Source organism: Typha angustifolia, chromosome 7, assembly GCF_048772165.1.
Source record: "Typha angustifolia cultivar Huaian chromosome 7, ASM4877216v1, whole genome shotgun sequence".
In the NCBI taxonomy this organism is placed as follows: domain Eukaryota; kingdom Viridiplantae; phylum Streptophyta; class Magnoliopsida; order Poales; family Typhaceae; genus Typha; species Typha angustifolia.
In genome coordinates, this window is record NC_133245.1 from 7,704,230 (window position 1) to 7,719,685 (window position 15,456).

Genomic DNA, 15,456 nt, shown 5'->3' on the forward strand with positions numbered 1-15,456 from the left:
TCTTAACAATGTATAAATATATTTCCATATTATACTATCATCATAACTCTCTCAAATATACTACATAAGATGAATACCAACCATGATCATACTATGATATCAAATATAACTACATATGATATAAAATGACTACTCGATAATCAGGTGTATCATATGATAATGAAATCATAAGAATTTCACAACATCTCAATCATCAATATCAACTTCAAATAATATCATCATACTAAATCACTATGCACAGTCAACATCCGGTACCCAGATCCAGCCCAAATGCTCTAAGCATACCCTGTGTAATAACCCAAGTAGGATTAGAAAAAAAGAAAAAAAATTGCTCGGCACGATGTGACCGGCCACATTGTGACTGGCCTCGTGCTCAGCATGCCGTGGCAGTAGTGGAGGAGCCACGCACCTCCACTGAGCCACTCTTCTCCACGTTGCAGCGACGCGTGGAGATGGGACTCGGCCTACCGACCACTCTGCCACCACCGCCTGACCATCTCTCTCTTTAATATTTTTTCTCTCTCTCTCTACCATGCATTCTCTCGATCTCTCTATCTCTAGCTCTCTCCCTCTCTCTCTCCTTCTAGTTCACTAACAGTCACTGACCGTCGCCGTCGACCATTCTATCCACCGGTGAACCTCTCTCTCTCCCCCCATCTCTCTCTCTCTTTCTCTCTCTCTCTCCTCTCGGGACAGATGGAGATTTGAGCCGCTAGTGAGAGTCCGACTGCTGAGTGGCCACCAGCAGCCGTACCCCCTCCCCTGCGGCCCAACCCTCTTCCCCTTTTCTCTTTTCTCTTTTCTCTTCTTCTCGTCCTCCTTCCCTTCTTTCCTCCTCTCGGGTAGCACCCTGCAATAAGGTACTGGGCTTGGCCCAGCACCCTTGCTGCGCATGGCGCTAGGCCGAGCTCAGCCCAGCACTTCCTATGTTATGGTGTTAGGCCGATCCCAGCACTATGTATAGTTTCTGTTATTAAAAAAGATGTAATTATATATATATATATATATATATACATATTATTGATTACTATTTAAATTATATTTGATTATGTCATTAATTATTTAATTAGTTTAGTTAATCTAATGTATTTACTTTATATGAATTAAATCTAATTATATCATAGTTAGTAAATAAATCTAATTATACCATGTTTAGCAAAATACCTGTAACATAAATTACTATATTAATCCTAGATAGGTAATAGTAATTATTAGGGTTATGTACGTATATTCTCGTGTAATTATCTACAGTAACTTAATTCTTATTTTTCTTAATTATCAATGACAATAATAGGTAGATAATTATGTTTTAAATACACTATTAGATAATATAATTATGGTTAATAAATAAAAAAACAAATATAGAATGAAGAATATATGATTACAACGAGAAATTATCTTTTAGCCGGGTTAATTTTAATTAATAGAAAAACTGACATTATATGTTATAAATAATATTAGATTTCGACCCTCTTGTTCAAGACCTCGTGGACTTAGCTATCAAGATTTGATCGTTGTCGTAGCAGCGTGAACGAGCGGTTGTTTGTTAATTGCAGTGGTGGTGAGTACTCTTATTCCGAAAACGTCTTTCTCAAATTAGATTATATTATATATTATGTATATGCATGTTTTGGCTTCTACCATGATTATATGACTTTATCTAAAAATGATTACAGTCGATCATATTTTATCATGCATGTAATTAAGCTGATCTTGGATATGAGTATGATAATAATATATAAAGATAATTAGAGATAACTATACTGTTATAATTTTATGTCTAGTTGATCTATAGCATGAGTATGTGATACACTTAGTTAGAATATTTTTTTATTGCAATAGGTGTTTATTTTCATTAAAATAAAATTTTTGTAGGTCGCATTCGCACGCAGGTGGAGTCACATTCGAACGCCCTTGTGAACGCCCGCGTTTGTGAATAGCCGCGTTCGAACGCCTTGTGAACACCTGTCTATCGATCTGTAGCATGAGTATGTGATGCACTTAATTAGGATCTTTTCTTATTACAATAAGTGTTTATTTTCATTAAAATAAAATTCCTATAGGTCGCGTTCGAACACCCTAGTGAACGCCAGCGTTTGTGAACGCCCGTGTTCGAACGCCCTTGTGAATGCCAACATTTGTGAACGCCTTGTGAACGCCAGTGTTCGAATGCCTTATGAACGTCTGTGTCGCGTTCGCAAATCCAGAGAAGGAACTTTTTGAGTGCATTCAAACGCGATCGGGTGCGTTTAAACGCGGTCGACGAAAATCCTCTAGAATTAGGATTTCATATTGTTTTAGGACTTGTTGGCTAGCCTCTATAAATATGTCGATGGCAAACAACTTCATAATGCTATTGGATTATTGATTTCTTGCCTCTTATCTTCTCTCTAGATTTCTCCCTCCTCCCTCTTCACCATCCTTCCACATCTACCGTTGGCAAGGTTTCTCCTCGCTTCTAATCTCCCTTGTCTGTCTAGTCACCCATCTTCTTTGGGATTGACCACTTTGTTCCCCTTGTCTACTTCCTTTAATCACTTCCACAATCCACTCTCATCTCCATACCCATCCATAACCCTAACATCCAGCCCACCCGTCACCACAACCATCACGTTATTCCGTGTTTTCATCCCTGCTACAGTTTGAATCTGTGAAGGATGTAAATACGAAAGTTGTAGAACAGGAAGTTACGGATCCAACTCGATTGGTTTCGTAATTTTCTGGCTACCAGAGAATATCTGACGAATATTTTTCCACGGTTGCATGGATTGATTTCTATAACAAATTCAGATATTGAAGAAATCTTAGCGTAACCTATCTTTGGTTTAAAAACCCATCAATTTAGTATCAGAGCCTATCAAATTGGTATCGGATAGTATCAGAGCCTATCAATTGGTATCAGAGTTTATCAATTGATATCAGAGCAAGCAAAACTCAGACCACCATTAATGGTTGAAACAAGGAAAATGACATCAACAAGGAGACCTATATAGAGCACACCGATAAGGGAGGACTCAATGCACGATGAAACTAACCGTGATGTCGATTCCTTTGGAGCGACCATGGTAGGACCAAGTCAACCAACATCCATGAGTTCGAATATGGATGAATTAAGAGACATGTTCCAAACATTGTTGTATGGAATTGACAACATACAAAAGGATCACAATGAATTCAAGAAATATGTTAGGAATTGATTAGGCTTGTCATCTCCTCGACGACGAATGGAGTTTCAAGATGGACCAGCGGTGGGATCCCATAGAACCGATACCCCACAGGTCCAGGTGCGTCATATGAGTGTCAATGATCCCCTCCTACCTATGCATTCACATCATCCCACACCTCCGTTACAAGACCCAAGACCGGCGGTGGTGGAACCCGAGAGGCGTGCGGCACCGGTGCGCTTCGTCGATGAGTAGGATTGGCACTTTGAGGATGAGGCTGATCCCTATGGAGATGGCGATAGATCTTTTGCGAAACCGACAATGCTATTCGCGGGAGAACCGCACGTTTGAACTTTCCAAAATTCCAAGACGGTGATCCAATGGATTGAGTGTTTCAAATTGAACAATATTTTGATTGTCAAGGTACAGCGGAAGATGCAAAAGTCCAAATGGCAAACTTTCACCTTTAAGGAACGGTATTGCATTGGTATAGATCGGTTATTCATGGTGGTGGATCTACCGGATGGGTTGATTTTTTGTTAAAGCTCAGATACCAAATTGATGGGATCTAGAATCAAAAGATTGGCTACGGAACAATTCCTTAAGATCTAAATTTATTGTAGAAAGCAGTCCACGCAACTGTGAAAAAATATTCGTCAGATATTCTCCTGTAGTTAGAAAATTACGAAACCAATTGGGTTGGATCCGTATCTTCTTAAACTACAACTTTCGTATTTACGTCCTTCACAGATTCAAACTGTAGTAGGGACAAAAATACGAAATAACGTAGGTGATGGTGGTGATGACGGGTGGAGTGGATGTTAGGGTTATAGATGGGTATGGAGATGAGGGTGGATTGGGTCTGTGATTAAGGAAAATAGACGAAGGGAACGAAGTGGTTGAGATCTCAAAGAAGAGGGGTGGCTCGATAGTCGAGGAAGATTAGAAGTGAGGAGAAATCTGCCAACGATAGAGGTGGAAGGATGATGAAGAGAGAGGATGGAGAAGTTTAGAGAGAAGATAGGAGGCAAGAAATCAAGAATCTAATAGCAATATAAAGTTGGTTGCCATCCACATATTTATAGAGGCTAGCCAACAAGTCTTAAAACAATATGAAACCCTAATTCTAGAGGATTTCCGTCGATCGCGTTCGAACGCACCCAATCGCGTTCGAACGCACTCAAAGAGCCCCTTCTCTGGATTTGCGAACGCGACACAAGCGTTCACAAGCCGTTCGAACGCGGCCATTCACAAACGCGTTCACAAGGCGTTCACGAATGCGGGCATTCACAAGGCATTTATAAGGCGTTCACAAGCATTCACAAGGGTTCACAAGCGTTCGAACGCGACCTACAGGAAGTTTATTTTAATGAAAATAAACACCTAATCAAAGTGGTATCAGAGCCTATCAATTTAGTATCAGAACCTAACATTGGTATCAGAGCTTATCAATTTGGTATCAGAGCTTATCACAAACAAGTCAAAATTGACAATTATTAACTCTAGAAACAATGAATTTTTACTGACCGCATTCGGACGGGGTCGAATGCGTCCGAACGCACAAATTGCATTCTCTGTCAATGCGAACGTATGCAGGCGTTTGCACGTGGGCATTCAAATAGGGTTGAGCGCATTTGAACTCACAATTTGCATTCTCTGTTGATGTGAACGCCTATAGGCGTTTGCAAGCGCATTCGAATGCACCCACCCACGTTCGGAACACAACCTACGAAAATATTATTTTTCTCTGAATAAAACTCTAACACAATAAGAAAATACACCCATAAGGTGTATCCATGCTCGAGACGACTCGTAAAGTCTAAATCGTATCATTCACGATTCGCACCGATCAAAAGAGTTTGTCATACTTCCTTAGGTAGCGCATACATACACCAGCCCAGCAAAGATGGGTGTCCAAGCTACTTGGATATAACTACGAGTTGATGTACAAAAGAAGGATCGAAAACAGCACCGCTGATGCTTTATCAAGGCGTCCAAATCCAATTGAGTTTGCAGCAATTTCAGCATCGATTTTTCTATTTTTTCAACAGCTATAGGAGGCCTACAAGGAGCCTAACACCATAAGGATGATGGATGACCTTGCTATAGATCCCAACAAAAAGCAAGGAGTTTTGTTGATGGACGGACTCATAGTGGACCATGGTAAGATGGTCGTTCCAACCAATTGCCGCTTGCGCATGGAGTTGGTGCGCCACTTCGATGACACCCCTATGGTTGGACATGAAGAGGTGTTGCACACCTATAAACGGCTGAACCAAAATTGCACATGGGCTGGAATGAAGAAGGATGTGCAAGCCTACATCCGGGCTTGTGAGATGTGCCAAAAAGCAAAGACCGAATAAGCTAAACCCCCAGCTTACTTCAACCGCTCCCAATTCCCAAGCAGGGTTAGGAGGACGTCACCATGAACTTCATTGACAATCTACCTAAGACCAGAGGTCATTTGGTGATCATGGTGGTAGTGGACCGCCTCAATAAATATGCACACTTTTCGGCTTTGGCACATCCCTACACGGCAAAAAAGGTCGCAAATGTTTATATGCGCGACGTGACTAAGATGCATGGTATGCCAAAATCGATTGTTTCATCTTGTGACATTATATTTGTGAGTCAATTTTAGCAAAAAAATTTTGCTCTTCCAGAGACTACCTTCCGTATGAGTTCAGCCTATCATCTTCAAACGGACGGCCAATTTGACGTGCTGAACCGATGCTTGGAGCAATACTTGCAGTGCTTTGTCGATGAGCGATCGTTGTAGTGGCTATCTTATTTGCATGGGCAGAATGGTCATAAAATACGGCCTTCCACTTGGCCATTGACATGACTCCGTACGAGGCTATCTTTGATCGACCAGTTCTGACCTTGCACACATACTTACCTACCATCAACCCAAGCTAACCGAACTGAGGTGGATGCAATTTTGCGAGATCGAGAGAGGTGTTGAGAAGACTCAAGATACACCTAGTGGCTAGGGCTGTCAGGCTTGACGAGCAGCTCGAGCTCGACTCGGGCTCGGCTCGGGTGAAGCTCGAGTCCGGCTCGGCTTGATCAGAGCTGAGCTGAGCCCGAGCCATTATAATAGGCTCGAAATTAATATCGAGCCGAGTCGAGCCTAAGCTAGAGCCGGCTCGCTCAGGCTCGCCTCGATAGGCTCGATAGCCTGACTCCTTATAACTAAGGACACGTGGCATAAAGAAATATTGCCACGTGTCCCTCACTAACTCATTCTCACCCGTAACACAATATTCATCACCCTCACCTACCCCACCCTCACCTACCCTCACCTACCCCACCCTCATTAATCACTTCACCTTTCCCATCACATCACCTTCCCCATCCTCAATTCCCCCACCCCACCCTCACCTTCACCCTCATCCTCATCCACCCGATCACCACTCCTAACCTCACCCCACACGCCACCACCTCTTCCCTCCTCGTCAGCCTCCATCGGCAACGACGGCAAGCCACCACCATGGCGCCACGCCTTCCTCTCCGTCGGCCTCCATCGGCAACGACGGCAAGCCACCACCACGGCGCCACGCCTTCCTCTCCGTCGACCTCCTCCTCCTTCGTCGGCCTCCATCGGCAACCACGGCAAGCCACCACCACGGCACCACGCCTTCCTCTCCGTCGACCTCCTCCTCCTCCGCCGTTGGCCTCCTCCATCCATCTCCGACTCCTTCGGCAAGCCGCTGTCCATGTCGCCACCGCCCACGTCGCCACCGCCTCATCCTCTAATCAAGCCCAAGCTTTGCTCGGGCTCGGCTCAGGCTCGGTTAGGCTCAGCTCGAGCTCGGCTCGGGTTGAGCTGAGCCGAGCCTGAGCAACATTATGAGGCTCGAAAGTAATTTCGAGCCGAGCCTGAGCCTCGGCTCGTTTACACCCCTACTACTGGCTGCCCAAAATCAAATAAAGCAAGTCTATGATCAGAGGCACCATAAGAGGTCCTTCTCAGTTGAGGATTGGGTCTACGTCAAGCTCCAACTATATCAGCAAAGTTCGTTTAGACCCATCATTAACTAGAAGTTGGCTCCAAAATTCTATGGACATTACCAAGTGATCAAGTGGATTGGACCTATGGCGTATCACCTAGACATACCCGAGAAGGCATGGATTCATCCGGTTTTTCATGTCTCAAGCCTTAAAGCTCGAATTCCTCCTGCCAAGCCAATTAGAGTTGTTCCACCCGAGCCAATAAGGGCTGATCCGAATGAGTCCGAAGCAGAACCAAGTACCCATATTTCAGCTTGGATCCTAGCCAGATGACGCACTCGAGTCCAAGGCAAGTGGGTGACTAAAATTTTGGTGGAGTGGTGCGGACGCACCATGAACGAGACGACTTGGATGCCCGAATCTGACTTCATAGACCGCTATCCAGATTTGACACCTTGAGGATAAGGTGAACAAAAGCATGGTGAAGTGATACAACTCGATCGAATTGGATCCACTCGTGGCATTGAGTTTATTGAGATGAGCCTATTTATATAGTTTGGAAGAAATAAATTTGCTTAAGAAAATAAAATATTTTCCTAGGGGCGTTCGAACGCCAAGGGACCACGTTCGAACGAACCATTCAAACACCCGCATGCGTTCACAAAGACAAAGAACGGGAATTGTGCGTCCGAACGACCTCGAGCCCGTTCGAACACCTGCACATGTTCACAAAAACAAAAAACAGAACTTGCGCGCTCGAACGTGATCAGACACGTTCGAATGCGATGTGGCGAGAACCCTTGGTTTTTAGGATTTTATTTTTATTATTTGGGTCAGAATGATAGCCTCTAAGTACTGTGGATTGCACCCTAGTTGGGTCATGATATGAATGAATCTTTTTTTCTCTATCTCCCTTCCTCTCTCTTTGTCCTCATGCCCTAATTTCACATCGACCCCTAGCCAACATTGGTTAGATCTTTCCCCTCGTCTGTCGCTACCCTACTTCTTCTGGTAGCGACCCTATTCTTCTTCCTCGTCTGATCTCTTCTCTGATCGCAAGCATCTCTATCTCTATATTCATCCCACTTTCATTTTTTCCATCACCAGTGAAAAACTCCCTTCAATCTAAATACCCAACCTAAACCTTTTTTTAGCCCGATTCGTAACATGTTTCTACAACTATAATCTACTTTTACAAAGAATAAAGGCAATCTAACGGCTACGATAAAGAATAAAGACGAAAATAATAACTAAGTTAAGATCAAATTTTTTCAATAATAATTATCAACATATGTCCCCTCTCATTTATAAGAGTAAGGATCGAATCCACATGCAAATTATTTAATTTATTTAAAATTCAAACAATAAGATAAAACTAATTAACCAGCTTGACTTGATTTAACCCATGTAATCAAATCATAATGGATACTAACTAAAAAGACATAAATCCAGGTACACTCTAATACTAATTGAAAAGTAAGAAATATTTTTACTTCTATTAAGAGAATCCATCAAAAAATCTCCGGACTAAATATATTTTATAATTTTTTATTGTTCTACCGTGCAAACTTTAAGAATATACAATATATATTTTCTCTCTCATCTCAATCTCCTTTAAAATCTACAAAATACACATTCTCTCTCCTAATAAATAAAAAATCATAAAAAACAAAAGTCAAAGTGTGTTATAATTATTTTACTAAAAAAATTGGGTGAAACTGTAAAATAAAATTAAAATGGGTAAATATGTAAACATATAAGTTATATTAATTTATGGTACAAAGCACCCAATAAATTATATTATAATTTTTTTTTATTATTATTTTATTTTATTTTTTGAGAAAAAGAACTTAGTAATATATTTTCCTCGTATGAGACAATTCCACAGTACATAAAAGTTCTGCATCAGCTAACCAATATATGTTAAAATTAGAGACATTTCCTGCATAACTACGTCAACATACATAAAAAAGAAAAACTCCTCTAGATAAATAAAAGCCAGGTAATATGCCAACAGAAAAAATTTGCCATATAATCTCACGGATCTCAGTGATATTTGACAATCTACTTATCTTGAGACATCACTACTGCAAAAATGTTAACCTATGATGATGGCAAAAGCTCAAGTTATTGGTCTGAAGTAAGAGTCAACACAAATGCCTATTTGTTAAGGGTATATCTACTGATTCACTATGCAAAACTGCCTCCAGAAAGGCTACACAATCTGCTCGCAACTTCACGTGTTACAGAAAGAGAAGTCCCCAAGTTTTGATCAAGCAAAAGAGATATAAACTGCAATGAGAATAGAAAACCACGAGAGAAGTCAATTGAAGTTTAATCAATAAATCCAGAAAAGCATAAAAAAATAAAAATAAAAATAAAAAAGGATAGAAGATAAAGGTAGAGCAATCAGAAAGAATAACAAATGGGATGAATACTAAAATTTGGCTAAAGAATTAAACTATTAACAAGATTCACATTGCAGGACCCTCTCATCTCCACAACCCTCTTAGACAAAGGGTTGAAATCACACATAGGAGAAGAGAAGGGTGATAGGTTAGCGGTGGAGCGCCATATGGCAAAGTATAGATCTGCAAATAAGGTGAAGACTTGAGAAAAGTGAAGAGGTAGGATAAAGAAGTACAGGACTTGGGAAAGATGAGGGCAGACCATTCTTTAAGTATTTTCGAAGGAGATGAATGCAAAATCAGCCGGAAAAAATATTTTTCCACTTCCATGAGGGTAATTTAGTCTATATGCACATAACTTACTTTACACATACTGATCATGTGACTTTCTGTTAAATAAGCTCACGGTAAACTAACATACAGGTTTAATTGTAGGTTTTCAAAATGCTTGGAGATGATTTGTACACTTTTATTATCGAGGGGGTAAACTGATACTAAGTCAAAGTTCAAGGGACCAAAGTGTAATTAAACCTTCCTTATGTCAGTGAATTTGATATTGAAGCAAAATGAGATAGACCACTATATATTTGCATTAAATTACATCTTATAAATAAATATAAGAGTGTTCTAGCTAGCTCCTATGTATTAGAGTAGAAATCCAGCATAAATTCTCTGGTTACCATAAATTTAATTTCTGTTTGCAAATAATTTCAGCAGTAACTATAAATCACATAGCATGTCTTGCGGAATTTCAGACTAGTAAATAGTAAAATCCTAAATCAATGAAGGTTAAAAAATTACTAATGTATCAAAACTCGGCTCCCACAGAATCCAATATAACAGCTTTTCAGGAAAATTAGACTATTTTACTGTTTATATCGCTACAAATCGATCCTACAAAAGAGAAATGATCATAAATCACAGACCTGGAATATGTAAATGTAGAGGGCCTGCTGCAGACATAAACATAGCCATATTAAAGTATCTATAGTGCAGGATATAACTGAACCCAGGCAAATTCCTCTTTGTAGCCCAAGCTTACTTCACAGGATTCTGAACATGTGTATACTGCAATGGTTGCCCAATCCAGGGACTCGGGATCATTTTTCACTCCAAAGTAGTAAAGCAACTGTGGCATGATCTGCAGAGTTAGAACAGTCACTGGTAGTTTCAATAAAGTAAATAGGCTTCCTAACCATCTCTAATAACATAGGGGCATTGACTTATGCTTTGTTTGTTAACATGTTTTAAAATCTGAAGAAAACAAAAACCATGGCCTACAGCAAAAATAAAAAACAAAAAGAATTTGTTGTACCTGGAATTCATAGCATAATGGGCCTTTACAATAGCTGCATGAAGGAATATCTGCTTTAGATGGCCGGCCAATCGATAAAGGCCAAAGAGGTCTTGCCATTGGATCTCGAAAATATCTGTTAAAGAAAGTGTTAAGAAACTGATAATCAGTATCATACACTTGCAAAAGAGCAGATGAAAATAAAAGGACAAATGGGGAATGCCAATTTTTATGCAAGCTAACTAAAGGAAATTATTATAATAGCATAGGCATGACATTCACACCAAAGCAGTTCGTTTCGATTCCAGACACTTGACACGTAGCTTAAAATGCCAAATGGGAAAATGCACCAATTTTTACAGTACAATTTCATCATCTCAGAATGAAGACCAAAGTTCAAAAAGTTCACAAGCAAGAAATCAGCATGCATTGTTAAAGCATATGCCACTCGGTAAGAAGAAAAAATGAAGAGCAACAAAAGAAAAGAAAAGACAATATATGAAGCATGAGAAAGATTTCACCTTAAAACTTGCTCAGTTGCTCCAGCAATTCGCTCTTGAAAAGATGCCCAACTTCTTTTATCCGCATCACCCTGCTTGCAGGTATGCGGATTGAAACAAAGCCATATATTTTTAAAAGAAGCATCGCATGAAAGCATATATGATAAAAAGCAAACCTCAAATTGGTCCATCATAGACTGTATCATCTCATCAGTTTTGTTCAGTTTGGGTGCCAAAGATATAGCCATGTTATTCTCCCCAGATTTATCAGAATCAAAAATATATTCATCCTCAATAGAAATTTCAAATTCAGGCCATAAAGTGTTGCTAGAAACTACAAGTAATTTCAAATATATCATGTACTTATCACTTACTAGTTAAAAAAAATTATATAAGACAAGAATATGAACGCACATTTTTTTGCAACCCCAAGCATTTCCGAACTTTTAGCAAGACCAGAAGATGATGCTACTAAAGATCTGATTATCTGATGACAATCACTATTATGTCCTGATCGCCAGTGCAATGCCTGAAAAAATTAAAAGATTTAAGGATCCATCAATTACCCACATGGTAATATAGGGAAATAGAAAAATAAAGTAGAAAAATATCTTATCTAAGAACCTGATGCTTCTCAGAACAATAGTTTGCTCTTCTACAATGACTGCAGAGTTTATCTCCTTTCCATGTGCCACACCAACAACAGAGGGAAACTAGAGAATCATCCATAGAAAGATAATTTAGAGATCAGTAAAAGCATCAAACTTCTGATCCGATTCCAAGCAATTATCTGTTCACTAATGTAAATCACACTAGTCACTGCACAGACAAGACTAATAACTTCCAATCAAAGACAAGAAAATGCATATACTGCGAACCCTGGAAACAGCAGCATTGAAATCTGAGGAAGATGTCCTTACATGAAAGCAAATGAATTGTTGCATTGTGCCATAAGATCAGACCTATTTAGGGTTGTAAACGTAGGGAAGTTGAGAAGCAAGGTATTTACAAACCGAGCAGATCAAATGAGGATCCTGTGATTGATGGGTTCTATTACAAGAGAGATCAGCAGTAGTTGCATTTGCAGAAATAATCCAGAATAGCAATATACTTTCTCTGATATCATATGTCATTTCTCATAACAATCTTATTTTCTTATTTATCTTTTTTAGAAGATTCTCAAAGCAATCTTAATCCAACTACATATTGCTCATTCTGCAAGAAAGATTCAAAGTGATGTACTTGTCCTAAGTAGATCAATCCAACTTTGCCTTGCTAAAGCTAATAAAGAACAAAATAATTAATAGACAGCTAACAAAAGCCAGCAAATTACCTCCTGCTTTTAGTGGCTTGTCGGTGCCGTCATGCCTCGGAGGATCACTCGAGTAAAATTGATTAGTCCGTGGTAACTGGCAACGAAAAACTCTCACGCTACAACCATCCCAAATGCTTAAAAGTCAAAAAACCCAAATCAAAACTAGGTCTAGAGAAAGCACATAAAAGATGAATTACCTTCTACGAGGATTCTCTTCCCCATGCTTCCACTGCTCGTGCTGGTCTAGGAGAAGACATGACATTGATGGGCACATGAAAACGAATAAGGTCCTATGGAATGTCGACTCTTTCTCTCCTATCGGCGCATAAATCTACAAAACTCAACATTTAAACAGCACAATTCTACTAAAGAAACCAAAATTCGAACAAGAGAAAGAAGAAACGTCGATTACCTGAAGAAGAAACTGCAGAGGCTCTCCGCATAAGCCACAAGTGCGAGATTTCTCCGACGGCAAGTTTACCGGATCCAACCACGCCTAAGAATAAAATAAATTAAGACAAGAAATTTTCAAAAAGAAAAGAAGAATTCAACGAAACTAATGACAAAGGAGCAAATTACAAGGACATACGGGAACACCGCCAGCTTTGCTTGGAAACAAATGGCGAAGGAGGGTTTGCGGATTCTTGGGCTTCTCGACGAACCCTAGGGTTATTCCCTCTTCCCCCTCTTCGCCCTCGTCATCCTCCATATCGTCCACTTCGATCTCTTCGCTCTGCTCCTCGTCTTCCTCCTCTTCTAGGGAAGTTACTCGTAGGTTGCTAAGTTCGCCGACCTCAGATTCCATATTCGGAGGAGACACGAGGGGCGGCGGGGGCTAACAGGGAGAGAGGAAACAAAAGAGGGAGAGAGGTGAATAAAGAGTTCTACTCGGAGAGAGAGAGACAGAAAGAAAGAACTTGATGAAAGAGAGAACAACATGGAAGGGAAGAGTTAGAGGCACCGCAGCCCGCAGAATTGCCGCAGCCCTAGGGTTTGGCTCCTTGGGGCTGAGAGAAAAAAAGAAAGGATGGAGGAGGAGGCTTACCTTGATTTGGAGGGACGGTGGTCGCCGACAGAGTAGGGCGACGATGGTTCTAGCGTACGGGTGAAAACAGATACAACCCTACAAATTGCATATAGATATAATAGTACTTAATTCATATCCGGATTCATATTTTTAGTTCAGATATGGATTCGTATACGAATATTGTACTGATAATAAAATTTAAAACCATATTCTAACTAGGATACGGATAATTTTTAGATAAAGGATCAGATCTTAAATAAATATTAATTAAATTTAAAATAATTATAATATTTTATTTAAATATAATTAATATAAAATTATTAAGAGTTTTACAACAAATAATTTTTTAGTATGCCAAATATATAAAAATTAGAGAAATTAATCTCTATAAATAATATATAACGTATTATTAGTAATAATATTAATATTTACTATTTAAATAAGTAAACTAAAAACTGTATATCATTTTAAAAAATATGCGGGTAAACAGATATCCGATATCTGTATCCGAATTCGAAAAATATATTCGACCTATATCCGAATTTTTTCAAAAATTCTATCCGTATCCGAATCAGATAGAAATTTTTTATCCGAATCCAATCCGAGTCAGGTCGGAGTTAATCCGACCCGTTTTCACCCCTATGCTAGCAGCATGAGGAGAGTATTATTAAAATGGGTTTGGGGTGAGGTTGGCATGTGGAACTAGGCTAAGTCCAGCCTAAGCCCAACTTGGGTATTATGGCTCGCTCCAGGTTTGGCCTTTGTCACCCGGCCTAGCCGGAAAGTCTGACTTAACTAGCCCACCCAGCTCGACCCATCCGTGTGCAGGCCTGACAGCCTTGTAATAGTGGAAGTAGACCAAGGGGCCAGAATTCCAATTGGATCTTCACTATATGCAAGTCATGCAGCTGGATTACAAGATATCCTAATGCCAAGTTTCCTCCAAATTTCATTTGGTACATAAGTGGGCCCTATTACCATTTTCTCCTGTTCTAAGTGATATGAACCGAGTCAAGTGGTATTACATCAAGGGGACATAAATGGGTTGACTGTATTTATCTTATCTGCTTTTATAGTTTAGTTAGAGCCTTTATAGATTAGAATTGTTTAATAAGCTAAATACAACTATACTTGATTTTGAAAAGATATTTACAGAATATTCAACAATGTTCAAATAATACGAGACTACTTGGAAAAAATCAGAAACGATCTAGAATTTTTGTAATCAAAATTTTCTCATAGTCGGACGCAATCTACAACAAAACAAAGAACTAATCCGAGATAGATAAGGAAGATTAGTTTAGTTAAGTTTGTTTAGAACTTTTATATTTTATTTTCTACATATAGGGCTTTATGGCTTGTATTTTAAGTATGCTTAGAATAAAAGATTAATTAGCTTTTGTCATTGCATCCCTGGTATCTCCGTTCCAACCTCAATCTCCCTCCTCCCTCTTTACCAACCAGCGTCGCCTCTCCTATTAGGTCGGTCTCGTCTAGCTTTTAATCTCTCTCATCCCTCAATCCCCCAGTCCCATAGGGTAGGCCTACTTCTCCCCTTTCATCTTATTTTGACCATCTCTATCTATCGTACGATTTTTATCTTTACCCGCTACTATAGTCGTAGATCAATTATAGCCTTCAACCATCTGTCACATCTACATCCAAAAACCACCACCACCATTATCTACTACTGAACCACTTCTATCAACTACTCGACCTCCACTCCATCATCACCTCCATCTAATACCTAGGAATTCGTGCCACCACTAAGGAAATCCGTACAACTATTATGAT

The 15,456-nt window shown here is 39.7% G+C and overlaps 1 protein-coding gene across 4 annotated transcripts in view; it reads right to left on the bottom strand.

Annotated features, from left to right (window-relative positions):
• Positions 1–13,821, bottom strand: part of LOC140763225 (uncharacterized) — a 35,176-nt gene extending 21,355 nt beyond the window's left edge. For 2 of the 4 annotated variants that reach the window (XM_073101316.1, XM_073101317.1), the window contains exons 1-11: positions 13,681–13,821; positions 13,225–13,470; positions 13,048–13,131; positions 12,833–12,966; positions 12,654–12,751; positions 11,945–12,033; positions 11,735–11,849; positions 11,497–11,654; positions 11,342–11,412; positions 10,842–10,956; positions 10,453–10,667 (exon numbers count right to left, since the gene is read on the bottom strand). In XM_073101316.1, the coding sequence (XP_072957417.1) occupies positions 10,512–10,667; positions 10,842–10,956; positions 11,342–11,412; positions 11,497–11,654; positions 11,735–11,849; positions 11,945–12,033; positions 12,654–12,751; positions 12,833–12,966; positions 13,048–13,131; positions 13,225–13,440 (1,236 nt within the window). In that variant the 5' untranslated portion in view covers positions 13,441–13,470; positions 13,681–13,821 and the 3' untranslated portion in view covers positions 10,453–10,511. Of the gene's footprint in view, positions 1–9,124; positions 9,411–10,452; positions 10,668–10,841; positions 10,957–11,341; positions 11,413–11,496; positions 11,655–11,734; positions 11,850–11,944; positions 12,034–12,653; positions 12,752–12,832; positions 12,967–13,047; positions 13,132–13,224; positions 13,471–13,572 lie in introns of those variants that run through there. The other 2 variants (XM_073101314.1, XM_073101315.1) reach the window with 2 other exon arrangements.
• Positions 13,822–15,456: the final 1,635 nt, after the last annotated feature.